We start from the raw sequence: 19,391 nt of genomic DNA, 5'->3' as shown, positions 1-19,391 counted from the left end.
CGCGCGATATTCCTAGAATATACCCCCGGTCAAAATCTGACTTTTCTGAATGTTGCTGCCTTCGCATAGTCAGACCACGTTGTGCAGCTATTCATCAAGCGGCGGTATCAGTCGGCCGGCGAGACTCGTTGATGATGAAGCGTAGAATTATTGATGCTAGTAATAGCATCGTACTCTAATCCCGGGCGACTTAGGCCACTCCCAACGAGAGTTTCATATACATTAATTAGCATGTTATATAGGATTATATGATGACATGACATAGAATTTAAGAAGAAAGAGAAGAAACTAGTTTCATCTAGATGAAACTCTCTCTACACGAATACCAACACTCTATGAGTCTTAAAATTAAATGCAGCATAGATCCTATGAAACCACAATATGAAACTATGTATTGGGAGAGGTGGTTTCAACATTGTTTTATAGTTTTTTTGTTTATGTGGCTATCTTGAAAACATCAATATGAAACCCTCTACTGGGGTTAGGCTTAGTGGTGTTGAGCACTCGTACAGTCGTGCCAGTCCTGCCCTTGCCGTTAGCGCCGTCGACATAGCCGCGTCAGCCGCAACTACCCCGCGTTGTCACGCTGTAACAAGCAGAGCCGTCGGCTGCTGCTGTCTCCGGCTGTCAGTATCGCGGCTCACCCGGGCCTGCTGCTGCTGCACGATTGCTGGACCCAGGCTACCTCGGGCGTACGGACCGTCTCATGATTATGCTATCTTGATGAGGTGGTCATGGTCCACGAGAGAGATCTCTCGCCCCTAATGGCGTCCGATCGCCTCACATGATCAGTGTCCCTGCAACGTTTTTTTATAAGCTTTGCAACGTTGGTGGCGGGCGTAGGGGAGAGACGAGAGAGGTAAGACCAGAGGCGTGGCGTGCGGGGGGACAGAGGGCTTGGTTTCAGAGACTTTTTTTAAGTTTTTGGAACTTTTTTGTATTTAGAAGTATTAAATAAAAATTAATTGTAGAATTTTTGGGCTAAATTGCGAGACGAATCTAATGAGGTATATTAATCTATGATTAGCGGATGGTTACTGTAGCATCACTGTATCAAATTATGAATTAATTAGATTTATTAGATTCATCTCGCGAATTAGCACTCGGCTATCAAAAAACATTTATAAACAGATTTTATTTAATATTATAAAATAGTAAGATTTCTTTTGATGTGATAGGGACTTCTGAAAAAAATTTGGAACAAAAAAAAATTTGGAACCAAACAGGACCTGAGAATGGTTTGGTTAGGGCAGCTGGGACGCGATCCCTCCACGCAGGATCCGCGTCAGACATCAAAATTCCCACGGAAAATCCGCCGCCTGCGATCTCGCGGCCCGCCCATGGCTCCATGCGGCCCGCTAGCTGTCCCGCCCCGTCCCGTTGCGCTGCCGGCCTCACGCGCTGACTCACCCCGCCCCGTTCCCGCTTCTCGTTCCACCTGACTACCAGGCTTCCAGCTCATCCCCGACTCCGTCCCGGCCACCCCTCCTGGATTCACCTAAACCTGATAGCTTTCCTCGGGGACCTTGACGAAAACAGCCGCCTTTTCTCCTGAGTTTATATAAGCCGCTGCCGCGCCGGGTTGGGATTCCCACATTGCATCGCGTCCTCCTCCACACCCTGCCTTCCGTAGCTTCCACACAAGCGCGTCGTTCTTTCTCCTTTCTCTGTCGCCGGGAAAGCGCCGCCGCCGCCGCGCGCCCTCGCTTGCGTCCCGTTCCCTCGGGGGCCCGATCCGGCAAAGGCCCGACCTTCCATGGCCATCGCCTCCCGCGTCTCGAAGCGCGCGCTGTCCACCTTCGCCGCCGCCAAGCTCCCGGAGGCGGTCGCCGCCGCGGAACCGCTGCCGCCGGCCGCGCCGGCGCCGTGCGAGAGGGCCGCCGGCAGGGTGCTGGGGTTCGAGGACACCGGGCGGCTGTTCGCCGGGGAGCCCACGTCGGCGCTCGTGCGCACGCTCGCCGCGCTGCAGGCGCTCTCCGTGGGGCCGCTTGTCGACGCCGCGACCGCCGCGCTGCGGTCGCCGGCGGTGGCCGGCAGCGCGCTCGGCCGCGCCGCCGCCAGGGCCACGGCGTACCGCCACTTCTGCGCCGGCGAGACCGCGGACGAGGCCGCGGCAGTCGTGCGCCGGCTCTGGCGCGGCGGCATGGGCGGGATCCTTGACTACGGGATCGAGGACGCCGAGGACGGCCACGCCTGCGACCGCAACGCCGCCGGGTTCATCGCCGCCGTCGACGTCGCCGCCTCGCTGCCGCCGGGCTCGGTGAGTCGCCGTCGCCGCTTACTCTTCCGTCCCTTCCATTTTTTTTCTCTGCGGCTTGCGTGGCGGGGGGACGGGAGGACGCCACGTCGGACGGAATCTTCGGTGCCATCTGCCGCCTGCGCGAGTGGACCCCCGGATTCCGTGGGAATCTTCTGGTAGTAGACTCCCTAGTGAATCGCCCGCTTGTCTAGCTGCCTGGTGCTGATTCGGTCACTGCTCGTGGGCCCTGAAAACCAGCACCTGATTTTAGCATGTCACTCTTGCCCCGTCTCCACCGCTCGTTCCCAGCCCAAACGCTCACATCAAAACCCCTACACCACACGATCGGGGGATCTTTATTTAGACATTCCTAATCACTGCGTTAACAGCGCGTTAAACCTCACGGATTTGTGGTTAATTAACCTCAAACCTCAAAGAATTACAGTACTAGTCAGGCTTAATTAAGAGCCGTCTTTAATCTGTTGCTGACGTACGCAGGCGAGCGTGTGCATCAAGATCACGGCGCTGTGCCCGATCGCGCTGCTGGAGAAGGCGAGCGACCTGCTGCGGTGGCAGAAGAAGCACCCGTCGTTCAGCCTGCCGTGGAAGGCGCACTCGTTCCCGATCCTGTCCGACTCCAGCCCGCTCTACCTCACCGCGTCGGAGCCGCCGGCGCTGACGGCGGAGGAGGAGCGCGAGCTGGAGCTCGCGCACGAGCGGCTGCTGGCGGTGTGCGCGCGGTGCGCGGAGCGCGGCATCCCGCTTCTGGTGGACGCCGAGTACGCGACCGTGCAGCCGGCCATCGACTACTTCACGCTCGTCGGCGCGCTGGCGTTCAACGGCGAGGGCGAGGCCCGCGCGGCCGACGGCGAGCGCCCCATCGTGCACGGCACCATCCAGGCGTACCTCCGCGACGCGCGGGACCGTCTGGAGGCCATGGTGGCCGCCGCGGAGCGGGAGCGCGTGCGCCTGGGGCTCAAGGTCGTGCGCGGCGCGTACCTGACCCGCGAGACCCGGCTCGCGGCCTCCCTCGGCGTGCCGTCGCCGATCCACGGCAGCATCCAGGACACCCACGACTGCTACAACGGCTGCGCCGCCTTCCTCCTCGACCGCGTCCGCCGCGGCTCCGCCTCCGTCATGCTCGCCACCCACAACATCGAGTCAGGTAAAAAGTCCGAGCTCTGTTTCGCGACGAGCGACGCGGACTCGCCCAGTGGAGCAGCGCCGATCCGACTGACGAAATCTTTCCCGTCTCCCGTAGGGCAACTCGCGGCGGCGCAGGCGCTGGAGCTGGGGATCCCCAAGGGCGACCGCAACCTGCAGTTCGCGCAGCTGATGGGCATGGCGGACGGGCTGTCGCTGAGCCTCCGCAACGCCGGGTTCCAGGTCAGCAAGTACCTGCCGTACGGGCCGGTGGAGCAGATCATCCCCTACCTGATCAGGCGCGCCGAGGAGAACAGAGGCCTCCTCTCCGCCTCCTCCTTCGACAGGCAGCTGCTCCGGTACGGCATTTGCACGCATCGCTCTGCCGCAAGATGAACCTGTGTTATTCAGATGTGATCTGATTCCTTTTCTTTGCTTCGTGATTTGGTGCAGGACGGAGCTGGCGAGGAGGGTCAAGGCTGCGGTGGTGGGGCGTGAGTGAGGCGAGCTTGCGGAGCCTGTGAGGCTGTGAAGCTGGTTGCTGGGACAAGGGCGAGTTGAAGGCTAGAAGCTGTAAATACACCCTTCGGTCTTCAGGCATTGATGTATCCTGGATTTCGTTGAATAATTGAATGAATAGAACAATGTTCTTCTAGGATTATTCGAGGGATTAATTGATTATCTTGCCATCTTTACGACTTGAGTGGAGGCCTCTATTTCTCGCTCGCGCGAGTCCGAGCTGAGCCACCGCAGGTACCTCTCTCTCTCCCCCGCTGCCGATCATCTTCTTCCTCCAACAATCCTCCGTCTAGCCGTACTCCGCCTCGGCCAGCGGCTCTTGCCACCATGTCGCCTGCCCACCATCTTCCACTACCTTCTCCATGCCCCGCCGCGCCCACCGCCCACAGGCCTCAAGAACAAAATGAGATGTACATTACATGAGAGATATTTCTCATTACATGAGGAGAAATTGATTCGCTTTTTTAGTGACGATTGCTAGCAAAACTACAAACATCGAGCATACAGAAGCGGCTCGCCAGATGGAGCTCACAGCAGCCGAAACGGAGTCCCGCTGGCTGGATCGATGTCCGCATGGACAAGGATACCCCGCTGCTTCTGCTTCTCCTCCGCTTCAGTCAGTCCACGTCTTCTCAAGCTCCGAGCTCCACGGACGGCTTCTCCTCCGACCTGCCGCAGCCCCCAGGAGCTCCGTCAGCCTGCTTCTCTGCCCCCCATCCATCGTTCTGTCTCGGCATTTCTGCACTCGGGGAGCAGAGATGTAATACTTTTCCATCCTTTTTATCTGAGCGCAGGCCCCACCAACCGAATAAGTCCATACCGTATTCCTCCCTCCAACTCATACCATGATTTTACAATATTACTAAAATCAAATAGATATGTACTTCTTCAAGATAATATAAAATCAATATATAGATTTTTTTTCTTGTAATCATGGTTCTAGATAAAAGATTTTTAAACAAAAATATCATCATCGCTACTTAAAATAGAAAGACAACATTTTTAAATATCATATTATAAAAGAACTAGTTATATTTCAAATTTGGCTAGCGCAACTACACTATGATGTATTCAATTTTTGACGAAGACAACCAACCAGCGATTCGCTTATCACTAAAGTTTAGGAGTTGCCATGACATCTCCCGAAATATGTGATGAACCACGGAACGTATATTTTAATCAAAAAGCTAAAAATTGTATTTAAGTAAACACAGCTTGCAGAACATATTCTTCTATATATATATTTAGGATTCGTTAGTTTCAATACTTAGTTAAGAAAACTTTATTTTTTATTTTAAAATAAAGTCTACACTTATTTAAAAATCATGTAATAGAATAATACATATTCAGGAATAAAATTAAAAATGTAAGTATACATATCTGTATAATCCTACATCCGGTGGAACAGGACGGTCGGTATTACGTATTGGCGGAGATTCAGCCACGATGTTTACAAAGGCTCCAGTTGCGGACACCTCTATCTAGAAGGTGGTGCGGCTAGGGTCATCGACAGGAAACCTGGGGTTGGAGGTGGTGGTGATGTTAGTTTGGGCGAGCTTGTTCTCCATAACCTGACAGAGCCACGATGAAGCTCCTCCAGCACATCCAAGATGGAGGATGGATCGACGATGAGCTTCAGTTCAGCGATGAGGTCAAGGATGCTTCCACTTTCATAGTTGAAATCCATGTTGTTGCCACTTCCTGGAGAGGAGGGTGGCACAACCCAGTTGCTTGCACATGTGCCTGGGGAGAAACGGGTAATGGCATGGCCGCCGTTGCTCGAGGTGGATGAGGCCATCATGCCCGGATTGTCAGTGCCGACGCCTGTGCCTAGGAGGGATCCAACATTGCTAGGTTGCCGCTAGCGCTGCTTGGGGGAGGGAGGTGGAGAAAAAGACTAAGCCGAGCGAGGGCGAGGCTGTCTACGCATGCGCCCACTGAAAAAGGGAGGCAATTTCTGCTGCCTGCGCCTGGCTGTCGCGGACCCAACTCCTACCCTAGTCACCGATGTTTGGGTCAGTAGCTAGCATGTAGGAGAGAGAGGTAGGCGGATTGGATAAAGTTTACTCCTTGTTTTAAAACAAATGCAATTCTAGCAAGAATTTGGGGAGAGACTGAAGCAAATGCTTACTGCGGTTAGGATGGTTCGTTTAACTGTGTGACTGCTGCGATGCTAACTAAATAGAAGAAGAAATTGTGTACATGCCTGCTGAAAAGACAACAAAGATTATATCACCCACATGCATGGAAATTCAAAACTACAAAAAACATAAGTATTAAACCGACCATCCAAATATATTTAAGTTGTACAATTACCTTTCTTGTAAAAGATATTCAAAATAAGACTACACTTGCCTATATTTGCACGATATTTTTTAAAATATTTTTAATACTAAAAAACACATTCAAATTTTGGAAACAAATATTTTAACAAGAACAAATTATTATTTTTGCGAATGAAAACCTAAACATTATGAACAAATAATAATATACTATGAACAAAAATATTAAATAGGATGAACATTTGAATCAACACCGTCGAACAATTTAATCTAAAAAGAACAAATAATGGATATGGAAGAAAATATGAACTTAAAAGGAAATATGAATCTCCTGGAGAACAAATAAAAAAGTAGCAAAATAAATACAGAAAGTAATGGAAGAAAATCAAACAAGCAAGGGAAGAAATGAGCTTAAAGGATATGGAAGAATGTAAAACAAGTAACGTGAGGAATAGCAACATAAGTAAAAAGAAAAAGAAAAAGAAAAAAATAAAAATAATGAAATAGAAGAATCATTGCAAACTGAGCGTACGTACATCTGGTAAGGTTTCTTGTGGTGAAACATGTCCACTATGGTTCGAGTCTTCATCTCGGCACTGATGTTTGCATTTTTCTAGATTTATTTTAGAATTTAACCGGCTATTCTTTCATGCGTTAACGGGCCACAACACACTCTTAGGCTGAATATGCAGAAGGAAAAACCAGAGTTGATCGATTGCTCTTCGGCCAGTGCTGCTGGAAGAGTCAAAAGAGAAGGCCGAAGGCCGGTGTCGGCAGCATATTGGGCCGGATATTTTTTGAGAAAATTGGGCCGATATTCTCGCCCGTTTAACCCTCCCTTCTCCCCTCGTCCTGTCGTCTTCTCGTCGACCACCCCTCCGGCTCTCCGACCATCTCGCGATCTACCCGCCGCCGCTGCCATGGCTTTCGCCGCGCGGAGGAGGCTTGCTACCAGCCTCTCCGACCACTTCTCCCGACACCTCCGCCCCTCCATCTCGCACCTCATCTCGCCCCACCACGACTGCTCTGAGAGCCCCTCCTCGGCCGCCCCATCTTCACCTCAATCACCACCCGTAAAACCGTTCCCCTCCTCCCTTTCCCGGCCGTCGAGATCCCAAGCCCTTACCAGCCTTCCCCTCCCCCTCCCCTTCCCCTTCGCGCTCCACCTCGCGGCCCACCGTAACCTCTCCACGACCTCCTCCGCATCAGCACCAGACATCGATGTCGCGGCAGACATGCTCACCGACGCCGCCTCCCCGGTCCCGGTGTCGGAGCTGCTCTCGGACGAAGTGGTTTCCGCCGCAGCCTCCGTACCCGTGACTCCAGCGCCGTACGCGGGGGAGGTGGCTGCCGCAGCAGCCGAATCATTTCCCCCGGTCGCCGCACTGCAATACCTCCTGGACGCCGTGCAGTCCTTCACTGGCCTCAACTGGTATGCCTTCGTTGGTGCTGCGCAAGGTTTTAGCTTTGATTTCTTCCTGTAAACGTCCTGCAATGTGGTTCCATCTTCCTGGTTGGTGATGTGTAGGTGGGCTACTATTGCGCTGACGACGCTGCTGATCCGGTTACTGACAGTCCCATTGCTCATCAACCAGATGAAGTCCACAATGAAGTTAAATGTAATGCATGCACTTTAGAACCTTATCTTCCTAGTAAATGCTCTATTTTCACTCATGTTTGTTAACATATGAGCGAACAACAAATTCGAACCTAAACTTCTGAAACTTCCCAAAATTGATCTTGAGTTTGGTGAAGCAAAGGATTACACCTTTCTGTGCATTTTCTAGTGATGCTGATGCTAGAAAATAGAAACTTACAGCATATTGCTGGATGGATGCATGCTTTGGTGTAATTGGAATGTAGCTATCACAAAAGTGGATTTAAAGTGAACTTTTTGTGTGCTTTAAATTTTTAGTATAGTTAACCGAGGAAATCTCAAACCCAACCCTGAACCGGAACATGCAAATTAAAAGCGCGCGGCTTCGGGCTGTGGCTTTTCCTCAATGTTCTCACATCCAACAATCTCTAGCCTAAAATAGCCAGAATGGAAATTATTTGGGGGAGAAGAAAAATCTGATTATGGTGTTTGTTCTTGAGTCATGACTGCAATGGCTTTGGACCTTCACATTAGCATGTACAGCGTGCAGTTGTGGCTGTGAACGTGTAGTTAAAGGTATTAATAAGAAACATCATACCGTGCAGTGAGTTTTTGAAGGTGCATAAGTAAATCGCAAGAAGTCATTCTGTTGCACTCGAAATTCTGAAATTCAAGAGCTCCTCCAACTCTAAAAGAGGAAGAGGTGTTGGATATTCCTTCTGCTATGTATTCCTTTTGCTATGTCATTTTGTTTCTTTAGAAAAAATTCCTATCATACATATCTAAGTGGACTTCAACACTATGATGCAGGACTTGAGACCAGAAATTGAAGCCATCAATGAAGAGATGCGAAATGTGAGTACATTTATTTTTTTCAGTTCACCTTGCAGTTTATATGGTATTTTTGTTGGATTTACTGGGTATGCTATAATGTTATACTATTTTACTATGCATGCCTTTCAGTCAACTGATCCAAGATCAATGGAAGTGGGGAAACAGAAATTGGGCGAGCTATTCATTAGGTATGCAGCTTTATGTATATCCGAGTTTTTATTTAATTTCAAAACTGCAATTGACTTTCTTGTTTCATTTCTGCATAGTTCCAAATATTTTTAGTATCAATGTTACAAATTCATCGTTTTTACCATGCCTATTCAACATCTCGAACTTATATTTATTCCTTTAATTGACTAGCTTCACATACGACTTTTGGATGTTATTTCCCTCATGCTATCATCTGTGCGTGCAATATGAAAGCAACCTCCATTGTCCTAAGTCGCTGAACATCTTAAATAACTTGACCGCCCCTTCGATTAGCTTTTGCAATTACTCTATTCTTCCTCTTGTCATATAAACTGTATGGGAGATTTTTAATTGTTTCATTGCTGTCTTGCTTCAGACATGGTGTGACTCCATTTACGCCATTGAAGGGTCTATTTATACAGGGGCCGATATTCATGAGCTTTTTCTTTGCTGTAAGTTTACACTACTTTGTTACATCCTGAGTTCTAATCAGTAATTTCATTGTCACCGAATTATATAGTATTGTGTAGCAATAGCATTTGCCTTATTTTTGCTAGTTCTAACATCTTGTGTTTTCTATTCCAATTGTAGATATCTAACATGGTTGAGAAAGTCCCTTCTCTTAAAGGTGGCGGAGCATATTGGTTTACTGATTTGACAACTCCTGATGATCTTTTAATCCTCCCAGTGTTAACATCACTGTCATTTTTGGCTACTGTAGAGGTTTGCATTATTGCCGTTGTAATTCAAGTGTCTTATCTATTATTTTTTTAAGATATTATTGATTTTTATTCCAGCTCAATATGCAAGACGGCATGGAAGGAAATCCTATGGCAAAATCAATGAAAAAGTTCTCCAGATTTTTTGGGGTTATGTTTGTTCCATTTACAATAGGCTTTCCAAAGGTATGTAACTATGAACTACTCAGGATTTTAAGTATCAATTTCCTGTTCTATTTGCTTCGTTTACAATGAGCTTTACTAGGGTACAAAACTCTAAAATCACTTTATAAGAAATTTTCTATAAGGGCTCAAAAATATTTCAATAAGGGCAAGCTCTCATTCTGGGTACTCCCTCCCAAACACTAGATGTGCCCCCCTCAAAATATGATTTGGATATGTACCGCCATAGCCCATTTTTTGGACACAGATAGCCTGGTTTTGAAACTGGCCATACCAGGCCTTTACCGGGAAAAGTCCACCCAGTACTTCTCTACAACCACAACCAGAATTAGGACTCTCTGTGCTTCTCTACAACCACTACCAGAATTAGGACTGTCTGTACTTCTCTACTACCATGACTGAAAGTTATGGCCGCCTTCTTTTTTTTTAAAAATGTTATGGCTGCCTACTTTTGCCATACATTCAAAATAATTTCAGGGGAGGTGTGTTGGGGCCTTCTAAGATAATCTAGAAATGGGTTAGAGAGGAAGTCTATTTTGTATTGTACATTTTGGAGCTTTGGAGCAGCATTTAGATTTTGCTACTGCTCTAGAAGCTACGGCTAGTTGTTTTACCCCAAAATGCTCTCAAAATATGCTGTATTGAATGAAAAGGCAGTCGGTAAGGGAGCTATTTGTGTGGCAAGTTTTGCTAGTTGTTCCTACTTCCTAAAAAGTCTATACTTATCCTGAGAAATCCAAATTTAACATTCACTATCACCCCAGATATGCTCAGCTTTGATTACCTTGGAACTACAGCACCATAATTTGTACATCTGTGCTGCTATTAATCTTTTTTCTTTTACAGGCCATATTTTTTTACTGGGTCACATCGAACTTGTTCTCGCTTGTATATGGTGTTGGTATGTTACTTGCCACCTTAGGATCTATTGTGTATTCATAGTCTATACCTATTCCTTAACTGATAAAAAAATCTTGCTTTTCTCAGTTATCCGGAAACCAGCCATAAGGGTATGGTTGGATCTTCCTCCCTTGGAATCTCAGCCCACACCTGCACGAATGCAAGCCTTAAGCCTCTTTGGTGGACCCAAGCCAAGTCCTGGAGTTTATTCTCCTATCGCAGACAAGGAGTGCGAGCAATCTGGAGTTGGTTCTCCTATTGCAGACAAGGAGTGCGAGCAATCTGGAGTTGGTTCTCCTGTTGCAGACAAGGAGTGCGAGCAATCTAGCTCTGTGCTGAGTGACAGTATCAGAGATCTCGAGAACAGGGCGAAATCTAGAGGTGAATCTCAAGAGTAGTTCCTGATTTTTGTGCACATGGAAGTAAAGAAGCACACCTCCTTTTGGGTTTTGTAACTTCATGGTGGGGGTAAGGACACCCAGTATGTGTGGATTGTGTTGAGGTTTGATTTGGGAGAGGTGCCTGTTTTTCAGTTCATGGGTCCAGTGTCGTTTCAGTGAATAAATTGGAGCAATTTTAGCATTTGTAATTGTTTCATAATACGATATAACCTAACTAGCTTAACAATAGCATGTTGTTCTTTGGATTAACTATTAAGCATAGTGATTCTGCCGAGAGCCGCATCCCATCGATTGTTTTTTTTCTTAATGCTCAAAGCTCAAATGAGATGAACTTGTAACTGTAAATTTGCAATGTTGTGTACTTTTGGAGAATTGAAAATCTGATGCGACTTTTGATTTTTTTTCCTGGTTACTTATAATGTTGGATGTACTTATAATATTGGAGAGAAATCAAGTTCTGACGTGACTTAATTTTTACGTCGTTGCTTGTAATGTTGCATACAGATCCTGCTAGAATTCTGGCAGACTGGCACTGTACAACAGCCATGCAATCTAAGATGGTGTTTTGCAGTGACCAACAATATATTGTAATAGAAACTAGAGATGATTAGAAGCATGCCTTAGATTGATGGACGGAAGGAGTGTTCGTCTATAGCCACGGTAATGTCAGAAAGCAATAGCTCCTTTAGATGTGCCCTATGACTGCCTTCTTCAATTATGAAATGGCTCCTTTTCTTTAGTTCGTCTATGAAAATGGTATTCACCTACTCGAGATGACATCTCGGAGATGTGATAGAAATGCTTTCCTGCTAACGAATAAACAAGCCGAGAAAGCTAATTTCAAAAAAAAAAGCGGAGAAAGCTAGGCAAATAAACAAGCTGAGAAAGCTAGGGTCCCTGTACACAGCTCAGTCCACCTCTTCAACGGTATTTGCTGGCTGATTATATAAACAAGCAATTAGGCCAAGTTTTGACTGGAAACCCTTGAAGGACGCATTCATATTTATGTACTTGGTGAACTGCAGCAAAGTCACTAATTATTTCATATTTGTCAACCTTTGCTTTCTCTCCATTGCCATTGTACCGGATGCCATTTGACCACCTATATCTGTATAGAGTTCATGTGCATGGCTTCCCTCTTTTGTTTGACCTGTCAAATATGAACGTGCTGAGAGCATTCAGCAGCTCCTCTCAGATCGCTTTTGTAATGACCCGGCCCAGGATAACGACTAAGATCTACTCTACACGTTGAGTAGACCACACCTGCTAAATAACTCTCTTGCGCTTTCGTCCTCGCTTCGCGCAAAAGGTTCGAACCGGAGTTATTAGCTTCCCAGTGACCGGCTATTTAAGTCAGTCCAGCTCCCTTTCCGTTTCCAGTATGGGACTAAAGGAGTACTGTGCCGTGTGCTACAGTACAATAGCCGTGCGCTACAGTAACCGTGCGGCCCAGTCGGCCCGTGGGTCGTGACAGCTTTCACCATAAAATCGATTAAGAAATAATTGTTTATCTACCATTTTGATAATTGAGATATATATCCTCCTGCATGTGTTGAGCTAGGTTCCAGTCCAAGCACAGGTTGAAGGCATGACTCATTCAGTTCATATGAAAGCAACAAAGTGCCTATCTGCCCCCCCTAAAAGTATAGGTTAGGTTCCAGTCCAAGCACGTTGTCACAGTAGGCTTATGATAAAAATTTCACCCATTTTTAATATATTTTGCTATATGTTTTCATTTAAACAAAATTTAAAAATTAAAAAAAATCATTTGTAGGGGGGTGGGTGCATCATCCGCCGCTAAAAGTAGAATTTTAGGAGCGGGTCATAAAGTCACCCGCTCTTAGAAATAGAACTAGAGATCCGCGTGATGGACAAACCTACAAGCTATTGGCTGAATCAAGTGACCCAAGATCAACGGCCCCACCAACTCTCCCCACCATCTCTCCGACCCCCTCTTCTTCCTTATCTCTTCCGCCACCCCCATCTCTTCCCACCACTCTCTCTCTCTCTCTCACTCTCTCCCCAGTCATCCCCTCCGCTTCCCTCCTATCTCTCCCCCCCTGCGGCGGCAGCACGAGTGCGCGGGCGCCGGGTGCGGGGTGCGATTTCACCGTCGAGCCGCCGCTGTCGGTGTAGAACTGGGTGATGAGTCTGCGGTGCCAGGAGGAGGACCTCAACTTCAAGTTATCGGTGGGAAGCTACCCATGATGGCCGCAGACCAGCTCTTCTCCAAGGGCAGGATCCTGCCCCTCAAAGATAATGGCGCGTTTTTGCCGACTGGCCACCCACCATGCTTCGTGACGAGCTCCGCGGCGGTGGCGCCAGCGGTGACGACGAGAGGGCCTCTGCCAGCAAGGGATCCAGCTGGTGGAAGGAGATGCTCGGCCTGTGGAAGGTGCGGGGTCGGCTGTGCGGGGGGCCGGCGGCGTGAAGCAGCAGCGCACGCTGCAGCGTGGGGAGTGGCAGCCCGAAGCAGCAGCGGGGCGGGCAAAGCGGCTCTGACCCCGTCGATTTTTTTTAATTTTTATTCAATATGACCTAAAAATCAATTTGAAGGGACGGGTCATACCCTCATCCGTCCTACAAATCGATTTGTAAGGACAGATGAGGGCATGACCCGCCTCTCAAAACGTTATTTTTAGCTGCGAAAAACAGCAATGGATCTGGCATCTGTTTCTAAAAATTTATTTTAACCACCCCTGCAAATGTTTTACGCCGGCTCCGCCCGAGCGTGTGTGGTGCCGCATCCACGTTCTCCTCTTGAAAAACCGTACTTTTCTTTTCCTGAGGAAATAGCATGCTCAGATACAAGCATAGACATATTTGCTACAATAAACACATGCACACATTTTCTATCTTATGTGGTTTTTAAGATATTGAACCGGTATTTTCCTAGAGAATTGAAGTCGCTACAGACAAATTGTTGACGGACACATCATATACTTCTACTCTTTTGAAAATTGTTGACGGAGTAGTCAGTAAACCCAAACCTATTCTAGTCAAAAACCCAAACCCGTTGAAAAAATTCCACTCTAGGGAACGCAGATAACGCTTTTTTGAAGGAGAGAACGCAGAGAATCTTTGTTTCCACTTAGGTGAAGGTTTAACCATTTTCCACCCACCCCTCTGGACAGGATATAAAACTCATGTCCTTATTTTCATGGCGAAATGTGCGCATTTGAGAACTCCTTTCAGTCAACTTACTTTTCTGCAGTAGAGGAAGGTAGTCAGGTACTCAGGTCCATTCGCCGGAAATTAAAACAACACAAGAGGACCAAGAAAAGTCCATCATTTTTTTAGGGCAGAAAAGTCATCATTTCTACGAACAATCGCTGCTGCCGGTGCGTCCATGTCGGCAGTGAAAGAAAGGATTTGCGTAGCAGCGGCCTTCGCTGGCTCGATCAAGTTGCTGACTTTTCTTTCCGTATATAGGCCGACTAGGCCGTCAATGCTATGGGCTGGCCAGAACAAATGAGGTCAGGACCAAGAGAGCCCACATCACTGACGGGCCTATGATGGGCTGAGGTCCCGTTGGTCGAGCGCACGCTGCTGAGAAAATGGGACCCCAAACCAACCAACCACCTCTCTTTTTGCACCGCCCAGCGGTGCTGGGCTGCGCGCGTCGGCGTCCACCGAGGCACCGAGCAACTCCCGGCGCCGGCGACCCCTCCCCATCCTCTTCCAGCGCTGGCGCATCAGGCTCCACAGCGCCGCCTCGATGCTCCTTCTTCCAGTGCTAGCGCCATCGGTTTTTGTCAGTAGCGACCTAGCTTGCTCTTCCCGCAACGCCCGTGATGCGCTCGACGAAATGCCGCGTCGGACCATGGGCGAGTGCGGATGGGTCCTTGCTCCTTCGGACTCGTGGTCCAGCGTCGTTTAGGTTCCGCACCTGCGGCGCTGATCCGCTTGTGGCCATCCGCAACGGCCACGGCCTCGTCATTGTTGCCACCTGTGGCCTTCCGGTCGAAGCCCTCTTTGCCGCTGCGCGCAGTGATAGGGAACACCTGGTACGATGAGTCTATCGATATTTTGCGGAAGCTCCATCTCGAGGCCATGGTCCATGGCGCGCGCCGATTGAGGTGAGGGGCTGATTAACTGATTCTGATGATGGGTGAGGCCGTGAGGGGACATGACGATTGAGGTTGTGGGAGTCAGTAGCAGGTAGAATGTGATGGATATATATGATCGCCTGGGCAGTGTGGTACTGGACATGAGAAAAAAAGCTGGGTGACAGTCTGACAGACTGCCAGGGCCCGGAGAAGAGGAGAAAAACATGTGACCTGTCTCGAGGGACAAAGGTTGTTTCTCAGTGTTTCATAGGCAAGTTTTTGTACTGAATTCCATGTCAATTTACACGATCTATTATTCTAGATTCTGTTTATTTGTTAGAGATTATGGTTCTTCAGATTATAGTTGATGAACCTCTGATGAGACTGAGAGGATGACACAATTGCCATTTTGTAATCATTGATATGACCACCTTTCTGCTTCCTATGACATTTTTCTATCTATAAATATAACCTCGTTATGTGTACTTGGGAATTAATTAAATGATCTTTGAATTCAGCATTTTTTGTAATCTTGTGAGGACTCCATACCTTATAAGACCTTTAGTTATTGCTACTCAAAATATTAGCTCATTGCAGTAGATGGCTTTGCAAATGCTGCCATATACCGGTGTTCTTTTGAGGTATATTGCCTATATATGTTTTTCAATATAAGTTTTCTTCATCTATCATTTTCTCTGTGCTCCGCATGGCAGGCAACATTGTATTGGACAAGTCTGATCTCCAATGTACGTCAAGGGTTCTCAAGCATAGACTTACTGAAGAGAATGCAATATGCCTTTTGTTTTAGGACATATATTGATTATGTTATTTTTAAATCTGTTCTAATGAATAAGTCTGGCCATCTTTGTGCTTGCAGAAAAGCTTTTTAATTCTGTAGCAACTAGACTTGAGGGGAGATTCGGGATCCTCCACAAGAACATCCTTAACTGGTCAGATTTGTTTCTGAAATGTTTTTTCTGCAAGAAGTTCCATACCTCAGCACAACACTTAGCTTGACAACACTTCACCTTTGATGATCAGTTTAGGTTTCAGCCTTGGAGCATGCTGCTAGTGCCAGCTGCCTTGGAGTGAGGGAAACCATATGTCACTGTTTTTGCTGTAGTAAATGGTGTGAGCAAATCTGCATATCTTGCAAAATGTTATTCTCCTTCCATGTTACTTCTGATAAAACTGTTTACTATGCATGATCTTGAAATCACACAACTTGCATACTGGCATATTGTGGTTTATCCTCAGCGCAATGCTGGCAGCATGCTACACCTTCTGCATGCTTATACTAGCAGGGTTCAAGTAGTATCTTAACCCTTTGTATTGAATCATTCAATAATAATATATTTTTGTACATTTGTGGCCTTGAGCTTCATGTGGTGCTTACTGCTTAACCTTTTTCTTTGAAATTTCAGTGATAAGGCATCCCTCTACATCAAGTACATGCCCATCTAGTGTTTAAGTGTTGTCATGTGCCATCGGGCTTAAAATGAAAGATTGCCATTTGGTAGAGACTTCAGAATCACAGCCCAGTTGCTGAATCTTGCTCATTTTCACCTAATATAATATACAGTCTGTTGGTTTTGTTTGCTTGACATATTCATCTGGGGACTCAAATTGAAAACCTTAGCACAAATTCATGGCGTTCATATTTTCTCTAGATAGGATATTTCTTTGTTGATCCATAATTTATTAGTCTGCTGTTTTATGACTAGGCTGCAACTCTTGAACATCCAATGCATCTTCCTCTGCTAATTGATTTGCAGGCACGCACCTTCCATTTTATCACGCAGCATAGTTGGTTTTTCATCTCTTTTTGCTTCTTTAGGCTGCTATTATGAGTCAACATAATGTCCAAACTATCTTTGTCTTTCATCACCTGTTTTTCACCTTCTATGGGTTGGGTAGTTCATGATCTATTCCTGAAGAAAGTAAATACACACATTCTGCAGCTAAGCATGGATGTCCATTATTGGGTCTTGATGTAACCTTTTTCGGCACAACTTTTTCGTCAACCTGATAAACATTCCAGGTACATTATATCATCCTTTAGCCATCGTGTAAAGTCTGTGTCAAAGGTTCTTTATAAATTAAATTTTCTGTGAAGAGCCTTCTTCTTGAAGATAAAAGAGCATCTCCTTTCATCTTCTCTTTCGTTGATCAGATGCCTTACGGCAGACATGTGTTTGGCATTGACGCATTAGCCAATTTCTAGGGACATATTCCTGCTTTCCAGAAATTTAATACTGAAACATTATCATAACGTCAATTCTTGTTGTCAATTTATTGGTACGCAAGAGGCAAAAAGAATTTAGTATTAGAAACAAAATTTGTATGTTTGATGAAGACATGATATTCTGTAGAAAAGCATATTTCATGAGCTTCGCTGGTTTACAGGTCCATTGGCCCAGGAAAGCTTTGAGAAGCGAGAGGATCAGCTTTAATTTCCTTCTACAATGATATTTTGTCACGTCGCTTCCTACTTCTTTCTTACACATGTGATGATAGTTTCATTCCCTGAAATTGACTACCAATTATATTCTTGTTTCATGGCATGAATTTTGTAACATTAGCCGAAGGTTCTCCCTGTCTTCTCATTACAATTGTTTTTTCAGGTATACTGAAGCTCAGCTGGCACTTGTATGCTTGTGCAGAGGCACACAGCTACAATTTGTCGGCTGAGGCCTGAGGGAAAAGAGAGCTAGCTTCTTCATTACAATCGGATTCGAATTTTGTAGTGCAGCTATCAAATGGACTGGCCAAGGTAAGTTAGTGATTCTTTTAGGCATCTCTTGCTAACTAGTGAACGTAATCTTACACTTGTGTTGTTTCTGCTACACAAACAATTCTGTCTGTTGGATTGGCATGTTATTGCCAACTTGACCCAGGATATTTGGGCATCTATTTGGCATATATTTGCCTGTGCGTCTTGACTCAAATAGCTTCTGAAAATAACTTGTGCGGATGCAAATCTTCAGCACAAACTTAGAATCTGCTGTTGACCTACTAAGATCATCTACTGGACCATGTATGCATTATTTATGCTCCACCGGTGCCATAACGTCAGATGAATGACATGTCGCTTGAAAGCACAATTCCATCTCCATCAAAGAACTGATTCCTGGTGTCTTGTATGATACATTGAATACTCACAGTGACTTGATTTTCATTTAGGGTGCAAGAGGTTGGCCAAACAAAAAAGAACAATGGTCTGTCCTATTTTCCGGGTAAACTACTCTTATGTTAAGGCCTGTAGAACTGAACTTTGAAGTTCCTTGCAAAGGCACTTCTCCTTTGCATCTGTTTTGCCTACTTAGTTATCACCACCAAATTTTCTTGTGACATCTTAGTCAAATGCTTGTTCAACCTCACTGTTACCATAATATAACTGCAGTAAATCTCATTGTCGAACCTCAAACCTCCTGAAAAAGCTGGTTGCTTTATGGACCTTAATTGCATGTTACCACAGCCTTATAGACACAATAGTAGGGCATTGAAGTGATTGCTGAAGGGAAAAAAATAAAACATAGATGCGTGCATCATTCTGTGCATTCTTTGCGCCTCCTTTTGCTTGATCAAAAGTAGATCCAAAAACTATCATTCTTCCCCCTAACCACCTTTACTGCTTTTTTTTCCTCCTCCGCAAGCTCAACTGGTAGGCGTCGCACGTACGGATAATGCTAGGCTATTACTAGCCGTAGTGAGGGCTTAACAGCCCTACGCCATCTTTTCCTCACCAGAAACACTATCTTATACAGAGAAAAGGAGGGCACAAAGGCTGGTCGATGCATGGTGTGGTGTGGTGTGACCCCATGCATCAACCTTGTAGTTGGCACCGAATCCCACTCTCCGAGGCAGCTTCACCATGACACCATCCCATCCATCCATCCATCTCTTTTCCTTTTGTTTTTGGCTCTTAAAAGTTGCGTATCTTTAGCTCTTTCCAAGGGAGGGTACTTCCACCCAGCCTCCCCTCCCCAACAATGTTCTACCACTAGTCCACGACTCAGTCTGTCACTCACTGGCCACCATCGCGTGCATTGCATTTCCTGTTTGGTCCGGCCTCCAGGATGGATGATATCTGGACCCGTAGGAACGAATCTGGACACCGGCCTTCAGCTCCGGGGGCTTCTGATTCCCGGGCTCTGAACCTTCAAATCATGCTTACCATTAACAATGCTGCCCCCCTCCCTTTTGCGATCGATTCGATCTCGTGGCGCCTTTTACAGGACGCCAGTGTGAACCCGAGCCGCGACTAAACGCTCAGGATGTTGGAGGAGGAATAAAGCGTGCGCTTGTCTCGGGGCCGCTTTGCGATCGCGAGCCT

The 19,391-nt window shown here is 46.7% G+C and overlaps 2 protein-coding genes and 1 long non-coding RNA gene across 4 annotated transcripts; all 3 read left to right on the top strand.

Annotated features, from left to right (window-relative positions):
• The first annotated feature begins 1,497 nt into the window (after window positions 1-1,497).
• On the top strand, window positions 1,498-4,080 carry LOC120651750 (proline dehydrogenase 1, mitochondrial-like). Its single transcript, XM_039929360.1, has 4 exons — window positions 1,498-2,260; window positions 2,738-3,404; window positions 3,501-3,741; window positions 3,836-4,080. Exons 1-4 carry the CDS (start codon window positions 1,757-1,759, stop codon window positions 3,882-3,884), a joined length of 1,461 nt encoding a protein of 486 aa, XP_039785294.1. The 5' UTR covers window positions 1,498-1,756; the 3' UTR covers window positions 3,885-4,080.
• A 2,946-nt stretch (window positions 4,081-7,026) lies between these two features.
• Window positions 7,027-11,291, top strand: LOC120651749 (mitochondrial inner membrane protein OXA1-like). Its single transcript, XM_039929359.1, has 9 exons — window positions 7,027-7,615; window positions 7,712-7,802; window positions 8,591-8,635; window positions 8,744-8,802; window positions 9,180-9,255; window positions 9,395-9,526; window positions 9,601-9,708; window positions 10,552-10,606; window positions 10,693-11,291. Exons 1-9 carry the CDS (start codon window positions 7,104-7,106, stop codon window positions 11,001-11,003), a joined length of 1,389 nt encoding a protein of 462 aa, XP_039785293.1. The 5' UTR covers window positions 7,027-7,103; the 3' UTR covers window positions 11,004-11,291.
• Window positions 11,292-14,554: 3,263 nt separating this feature from the next.
• LOC120651748 lies at window positions 14,555-18,233 on the top strand. 2 transcript variants are annotated; one of them, XR_005666300.1, is made up of 2 exons: window positions 14,555-16,005; window positions 16,102-18,233. It is a non-coding gene; the product is annotated as an uncharacterized LOC120651748 (long non-coding RNA). The 2 variants fall into 2 exon arrangements; XR_005666299.1 differs by having other exon boundaries at window positions 16,097-18,233.
• The last annotated feature ends 1,158 nt before the right edge of the window (window positions 18,234-19,391 follow it).

This window comes from Panicum virgatum, chromosome 9K (genome assembly GCF_016808335.1).
Source record: "Panicum virgatum strain AP13 chromosome 9K, P.virgatum_v5, whole genome shotgun sequence".
Taxonomy (NCBI): Eukaryota; Viridiplantae; Streptophyta; class Magnoliopsida; order Poales; family Poaceae; genus Panicum; species Panicum virgatum.
The sequence above is the reverse complement of the archived record's forward strand: the minus strand, read 5'-3'. Positions and strand labels throughout refer to the sequence as shown.

Coding starts and splice junctions, on each gene's coding strand:
- LOC120651750 (XM_039929360.1), top strand. CDS start 1,757: ATGGCCATCGCCTCCCGCGTCTCGAAGCGCGCGCTGTCCACCTTCGCC. Junction 2,261..2,737: donor CCTCGCTGCCGCCGGGCTCG/GTGAGTCGCCGT, acceptor TGACGTACGCAG/GCGAGCGTGTGCATCAAGAT. Junction 3,405..3,500: donor CACCCACAACATCGAGTCAG/GTAAAAAGTCCG, acceptor CGTCTCCCGTAG/GGCAACTCGCGGCGGCGCAG.
- LOC120651749 (XM_039929359.1), top strand. CDS start 7,104: ATGGCTTTCGCCGCGCGGAGGAGGCTTGCTACCAGCCTCTCCGACCAC. Junction 8,803..9,179: donor TTGGGCGAGCTATTCATTAG/GTATGCAGCTTT, acceptor GTCTTGCTTCAG/ACATGGTGTGACTCCATTTA. Junction 9,709..10,551: donor TTACAATAGGCTTTCCAAAG/GTATGTAACTAT, acceptor TTTCTTTTACAG/GCCATATTTTTTTACTGGGT.